We start from the raw sequence: 7,295 nt of genomic DNA on the forward strand, positions 1-7,295 counted from the left end.
ATGCAAAAAAAACCCATACAAACTTAAGGGGGAAATACTAATAACAAGAAAATAATAAGTTTGTATTCATGTAATGCCTATTATGTGAACTGCCTTCTTCAAGTGTCTGCCTATCCTAGCTGACTCTAAAAGGACCAGGGGTGCTTAGGCTTCTAATTCAGACACATTCATTAATATCATAAAGGATAGTTTGGGCTGAAAGTGATATTCAAACAGCAAGGTCAAATCTTGCTCCTTTAAAATCAAAAGTATGATTAAAGAATTGGGAAAGACACCTTACAATAAGAAACTCAGGAAGTTCAATCTATTCTACTTACTACGAAAAGGCCAAAGGGTGACATAATCACAGCCTGACATTACTACAGGGATAATCTCAGTAATGACTTCTCAATCTGTCTGGCAAAGATAGAACAAAAGTCAGTGGCTGGAAGCTGAAGATAACTCAAACTAGAACCCAAATGTAATTAGTGGCAGCAGCAATAAATAATAATCAGGGTGGCTGATGATTCTTTAACTAAAGAACCCTCAAAATCAGTTTTATTAGGAAAAAAATATACTGTAAATCAGGCAACCAATAATTGAGGAAGGAATACGGCTTATGCTGGGCCAGATTCAGTCCAGCGTCTCACACTGCCCAGTAATTTCACAATCTATAAATCCACTACTAAGGAGGTTTCTTATTTTTATCTGTTTAAGGAAACTATTATCTACATGCTTATCATGGTGAGATTTAATCACTGTTAATATATGCATAAGGTTCAAAGCAGGGTAATTACCATTTTTTCCAGCTCCGACCTCTTGTATGATTTGCCACTGCCTCTCCCAGCACTCTTGTTTTGAAAACTAATTCCTGTTATCTAAAAGACTTTCCAAAGCAAACACAGCAGTGTAGCACTTTCTAATATTTATTTTGCATTCTCAAAGAAAAGGCAATAGTGGTAGGGTTTTCTTTTGGGAGGGAGAGTTCTTTTTCTACAAAGGTACTTGTGTCCACTGTAGCTTTACTGAGTCCAAGGACCAGGTCCATGGGCTGAGGGCTTTTTTTTGTAACTTCTGAATATGCAGTAGGTGATTTTAGGGTGGGAATTAGGTGAAGCCCTATTTTGATAGCAGCAAACTCTGCTTCAGTGCCTAACTGCAGCAGGAGACTGCAAATGCAAAGAGGTCTCATATACTAAGACAAGAATGCATAGTTTTTATGGTCACCATGATTCTCCCTCCAGCCTTCTTTCCTACATAATTTGGACAAAACAAAACCAACCAAAACCTTCTCCAGTGGAAGTCTGCTTTCAGGTGTTTGTGTGGAGAGCACCCATCACCCATTCCCCACACTTTTATGATGTAGATGGTAAATTTGGCGGTGCTGGGACATGTGCAGCACACTGTGTGTGTTCACAGCATTATCATCCACCCAGATTAGCAGCTGAGCACTGCTGGGTACGGGCAGCAGTGTTCGTGGGTAAATATGGGCCTTGCAAGATATAGCTGAGTTGCTGGCTCCATCGTAGACTCCTTGCCTGACCTTGGGACTGGAGCACTGTCTGCCTCTGTGTTTAAAAAGTTAAGATAATTTTACTTGTCTGCCTCACAAGGATTTTGTGAGGTTAGAGGCACTGTTTATTGGAGTTAGCTGTAAAGCGATGAGAGCTGTGTAAATACCTATGCTCATGAAACCTCAGTTATAGCACTATCCATCTTGTCAGAGGAAAGCACACTTAATGCCCATCAGTCCCCACAACATCATGGTACAACTCACACACGTTTCCCCCCTTTCAGAGGTGAAGAAAACCCCAATGGTGACGGAGCCTCAGAGGGGAAACCCGCAGTGAGTGAGCACAGAGCACTTCATAGCATGGGCTTTGCTGTGATTTACAATCTCGTGCTCTGTAAGGAGCCATAGCTGAGAGCTGCCTTAGTCTGTAAATCTTAGTCTTAGTTGAGCGATGCGGCCAGGGGATGTCGGGGAAAAGCGAAGGCCCCAAGGTGCGTTCGGAGGCATAGCTGCCCGGGACAGACACGCTCAGGAGCACATGTACATGCCACATGCCGTAAGCACACAGTAAAGAGGTCGCTTAACCAGGGCTTTACAAATATTTTCAAAGTGCTTTACAAACAATTCATTAATAGATGACATATTTTTGCTAAAGGCACAACCAGCTCAACCAGATTTTATTACAGGTGTAAATAATAGCAAGAGAATTTAAGTGTGAGTCTCATTTCTTTCCTCTTAATCCCTCCTTCTGCTGACACGTTAAAGGTCTGCTTGATCATCCAGCCCTTTCCTCCAAAATTCACAAATGCTTCATCCACACTTACTTGTTTTACGGGGATTTATACAAATCCAGGAGGTACCTAGCAGTGCTCTATGGGTTTCATGGCCCCAGTGAAAAAACAAACAATGCTAAAGCTCAGATGTGACCCAGCAGTGCAGTTTAAGCCATTAGGAAGACAAAGTGGCAGCTTAGAAAGCCACCTCGTGTATTTTTAACCTGAGTGAAGAAGCTGATCACTTTGGGCTGAAGAAAGGGCAGACGTGAAGGGAGGGCTGTGGTACGGTGAGCCTCAACAGATCTGCGAGGGGCTCAGCCCACCCTATTCCCTGGGGAGCCGGACTTCGGGACCCCTGGGACCAGCACCCATGGTGGGGAGGCATGGTGGGAACACTGGGGACAGTGACGACGTCCCCCAGGGGCGGGACGGAAGGAAGGGGGGACCTGTTGTGGGGAGAGAAGGCAAGGCTTCCCGGAGTTTCTGAGGGATGAAGGAATGAAGGATGGGGGGTGCAGGTAGGGGGTTTCCAGGAAGGAAGAGAGGGGGTCCTTGCGAGGAGCGGTGGGATGCAGACGGTGAAAGTGCGCTTTTCGGGGCTGGCGGTGCGGGTCGGCGTTCCCCATGGAGGCGAACGCCTCGGTGCTGGGATAAGGGGCGCAGGTAAAACCCCCTTCCCTGCCCTCCCCTGCCGCGCCGTGCCGCGGGGGCGCTGCGGCGGGGCGGGCTCCCTCGGCGGGGGCGGTGGCGCGGGGCGGGCCGGGCCGGGCGGCGCGTCCCTCCCCTGGGCCGTTTCTCGGCGAGGCTGTTTAATAGCGGGGCCGCCCCCGGCCCGCCCCGTTGGAGCCGGCCCGTGCGGCACGGCGCGGCCGGGGCCGGGGCCGGGGCCGCAGCGCGGGCCATGGCGGGGGGCGGCGGGGGGCCGGCCGGCCGCGCCCGGCTGCTGGCCGTGCTGCTGGCAGGGCTGCTCGGCGGGGCGCGGGGCTTCGGCGACGAGGAGGAGCGGCGCTGCGACGCCATCCGCATCGCCATGTGCCAGAACCTGGGATACAATGTCACCAAGATGCCCAACCTGGTGGGGCACGAGCTGCAGGCGGACGCGGAGCTGCAGCTCACCACCTTCACCCCCCTCATCCAGTACGGCTGCTCCAGCCAGCTCCAGGTGGGTCGGGGCTCCGAGGGGACCTGGGTGCGCGGGCGAGGTGGGGGAGACGCGCAGCGGGACTGTGTGGTCCCCGGGCCGGCTGCTGTCCCCCAGCATCCCCATCCTCATCCCCATCCCCTCGACTCAGTACAAAACCAACCTGAAAGTCCCGCCGGCTCGCAGTGCCGCTCCTGGCTGGCTGGGGAGAGCACGGCTCACGTTGGGTGGAGGGACAGGGAGCTGGCGTTGTCCCGGCTGCCCGCGGCAAGGAGCGCAGCGCGGTGCCCCCCTCCCGCGGAGGCTGCAGCGGCTCCCAGAGCTTTCCCAGGCTCTGCCCTCTGTCCCGGCCGTGCCCCAGGTGCCGCGCCCGCTTCCACGCGGAACGAGCGGAGCTGGCTGCAGGAAGCTGTGGCGACTTGGGACCCCCCCCTACCCCCCGGGAACTTCACCGCGGAAATTTCTTTCCCAAGCGAATAGCGAGATCGCTGTCCTCCCCACGGGCATGGATTTCATCAAACAAAACCCAACTTGTTTCATGGGGCAGAGTTCCCGAGTCCGCACGCAATTCCTCTCACGGTGTCGCGTCGCTGAATTGCGATTATTCAAAAGAGGAGAAAACTACAATGTTTCATTACCGTTGTAAATACATGCGTGAACTGATCGTAAAAGAAATACATTCTTCTAGGAGGATCGCGAATCAAAGTAGTTCAACAAATGCCTTTTTTTTTTTTTCTATTTGTTTCTTAACTGGAATATCCAGACAATGCCCAGAACAAATATATGTATTTGTTTAAGCCGCTTTAATTTGTTTTTTTCTACTTTCTTAAATTGCACCCTTGAGCTTCAAGTCTGGCTAAATCCGACTTGTTTCATTGAAACTGATGGGCTAAATTTACATAGAGCTAATCTAGGGAGTAAAACTTTCAGGCTTTGGCTTCGGACCACATTTGAACTGAAGAAGACAACATTGTTATTTTTTTCTCTTTTGTTTTTATTGTTCTTAGTTTATTTGTTTTATGCTGCTTCCTGTTTTTTAAGGCAAAAGACCAAATATTACTGCTAAAAAGTCAAAAAAAGAAAACTTGTTATATATCAACTTGTCTAATTTTCCTTGGACACACTTGTGATTTTTGTTTTTCTCTTCCAGTTCTTCCTGTGTTCAGTCTACGTCCCAATGTGCACAGAGAAGATTAACATCCCCATAGGTCCCTGTGGTGGCATGTGCCTCTCTGTCAAAAGAAGATGTGAACCCGTTTTAAAAGAATTTGGATTTGCCTGGCCAGACAGCCTAAACTGCAGCAAATTCCCACCCCAGAATGATCACAACCACATGTGCATGGAGGGCCCAGGAGATGAAGAGGTTCCCCTTCACAGCAAGACCTCCTTGCAGCCTGGAGAAGAGTGCCACAGCATGGGGTCTAACTCAGATCAGTACATTTGGGTGAAGAGAAGCTTGAACTGTGTCCTGAAATGTGGCTACGATGCTGGTCTCTACAGCAGGTCAGCTAAAGAATTCACAGATATCTGGATGGCTGTGTGGGCCAGTCTTTGCTTCATCTCAACTGCCTTCACGGTCCTGACCTTCCTGATTGATTCATCCAGATTTTCCTACCCGGAGCGCCCAATCATATTTTTGAGCATGTGCTACAATATTTATAGCATTGCTTATATTGTGAGGCTAACTGTGGGCCGGGAAAGGATATCCTGTGATTTTGAAGAGGCAGCAGAACCTGTTCTTATCCAAGAAGGTCTTAAGAACACAGGATGTGCTATAATTTTCTTGCTGATGTACTTTTTCGGGATGGCTAGCTCCATCTGGTGGGTTATTCTGACACTGACGTGGTTTCTGGCTGCAGGACTCAAGTGGGGCCACGAAGCTATTGAAATGCACAGCTCGTATTTCCACATTGCAGCCTGGGCTATCCCGGCGGTGAAGACCATCGTCATTTTAATTATGAGACTAGTAGATGCAGATGAGCTCACCGGCCTTTGCTATGTTGGGAACCAGAACCTGGACGCGCTGACAGGCTTTGTCGTCGCTCCGCTTTTTACCTACCTGGTCATTGGGACTTTATTCATTGCAGCGGGACTCGTGGCCTTATTTAAAATCAGGTCTAATCTCCAGAAAGATGGAACTAAAACTGACAAACTGGAAAGACTAATGGTCAAAATTGGTGTCTTTTCAGTGCTGTACACCGTCCCAGCAACATGTGTCATCGCCTGTTATTTCTATGAAATCTCCAACTGGGCCATTTTCCGCTATTCAGCAGATGATTCCAATATGGCAGTGGAGATGCTCAAAATTTTCATGTCCCTTCTGGTGGGTATTACATCAGGTATGTGGATCTGGTCAGCCAAAACTCTGCACACGTGGCAGAAGTGCTCGAACAGACTGGTGAACTCAGGGAAAGTGAAACGGGAGAAGAGAGGAGATGGTTGGGTGAAACCCGGAAAAGGGAACGAGACTGTGGTCTGAGAAAAGACGACACCCCAATGGTCTGACTTCTCTCCTGTGAAGGACTGATGGTGTGTAAGCATTGCCATGTAAATTTTGGGAATAGAATAGGGAGACGGTTACACAACCTTTCTCTGGGGGATTAAAAAAAAAAAAAAAAAGCCTTAAAGAATAAACAGCAAAAAGATCACGCTGCAGATACAATAGCCATAAACCATGCTGCCCAAAATAGGAGAGCCCAGGGAGGCTTTAAAAGCTGTGAAATACACAAACGTGTTATCTTCCTTTTTTTTTATTATTTTTTAAAGCAGGATGCAATTACTGAAGTCTTGAAGTCTTTAGAAGCTGAGGGGCTGTAGCCCACAGCTGTGGGATGATGTTTTTCTTTCATCGTCTTATAGCTGATGGAGGAAAGGCAGTCCAGGGCCAAATTCTGGGCTTATTTAGGGTCCAGTTACCAGAAGGTGGAGTACCCAGGACCTCAGTCAGATGTCTTCTTTCCTAGTTCAGCATTGAGAAGGAAGCATTTGATGAGGATTATGTCTTTATGCGCTGGGGAATTCTGTTGTTCCCATACACTGCACAAGTCAGCCAAGGATCAGTCCTCCAACAAATAGCAAGTGGGCTTTCCAGGTCTGAGCTTTACCCATGATGAGTAGGATTTAGTGAGGTATTAGTGAGGATTATTCTTGAAGTCATCTGATGGCCTAATAATAATTTCAACTCATTTTTTTTACCATTTGTAACCTGGTCTGAATTGAGTGTTGATTCTGCCACATGGGAATTTGGACCTCCCTGCATCCCTTCACATTTGATTTATTCTGTGATTCTATGAATATTTCTAATTTTTTAAAAGCTTTACTCAAGGCCAATGTCAGATGTAGAGGACTCAGCAGAAAGTGAGAAACTGTGTATGGTCTTCTACATCAATTATTATTATCCATCTGCCTCCATTCCTGTCCCTTCAAGTGCTCCTGCTATTTCCAGAAGACTACTTTATTCCGCTGCATTTAATAACTTTAAATAAAGTCTTACAATATAGTGTTCCTTCCTCAAGGAAAGAGAAAAAAGGAGTTGAGGCTACCTTTAAACAATGCCAGTTTTCTCCAAGTAAACTTACCTGTCTCTCTCTGGAGACCCATTGCATAAAGCAATTAAGTCTTAATATATTTTGTTCAGTGTGATGGTATCTCTGCAGACACCAGTCTGGGGAGAATCAAAATGCTAAGTTCCTTGGCAACCTCATGTTCACACAGATCAGTTGTATAATTATGTGTGTCAGTTCCAATTAAAAGAACATTCTCAGCCCATGACATTGCAGTACAGCTGACTGCCTCACAATGATGCTTCAGTTGCTCACTGGTGGCTATGGAGAGGGGTTTTTTTAATGTATATTTACACACAGAATGTGAGCAGGCATTCAGTCCT

At 47.6% G+C, this 7,295-nt stretch overlaps 1 protein-coding gene across 1 annotated transcript; it reads left to right on the forward strand.

Moving 5' to 3' along the window:
* The first annotated feature begins 3,182 nt into the window (after positions 1 to 3,182).
* On the forward strand, positions 3,183 to 6,074 carry FZD4 (frizzled class receptor 4). Its single transcript, XM_017819724.1, has 2 exons — positions 3,183 to 3,430; positions 4,560 to 6,074. The coding sequence occupies exons 1-2, from the start codon at positions 3,299 to 3,301 to the stop codon at positions 5,886 to 5,888; spliced, it is 1,461 nt and encodes a 486-aa protein (XP_017675213.1). The 5' UTR covers positions 3,183 to 3,298; the 3' UTR covers positions 5,889 to 6,074.
* The last annotated feature ends 1,221 nt before the right edge of the window (positions 6,075 to 7,295 follow it).

This window comes from Lepidothrix coronata, unplaced genomic scaffold (genome assembly GCF_001604755.1).
Source record: "Lepidothrix coronata isolate B3197 unplaced genomic scaffold, Lepidothrix_coronata-1.0 Scaffold76, whole genome shotgun sequence".
NCBI classification, from domain to species: Eukaryota; Metazoa; Chordata; class Aves; order Passeriformes; family Pipridae; genus Lepidothrix; species Lepidothrix coronata.

Excerpts from the sequence above, each read along its gene's own strand:
- FZD4 (XM_017819724.1), top strand. The coding sequence starts at position 3,299 with ATGTGCCAGAACCTGGGATACAATGTCACCAAGATGCCCAACCTGGTG. Across the intron at positions 3,431-4,559 it reads GCTGCTCCAGCCAGCTCCAG|TTCTTCCTGTGTTCAGTCTA; the intron begins GTGGGTCGGGGC and ends TTTCTCTTCCAG.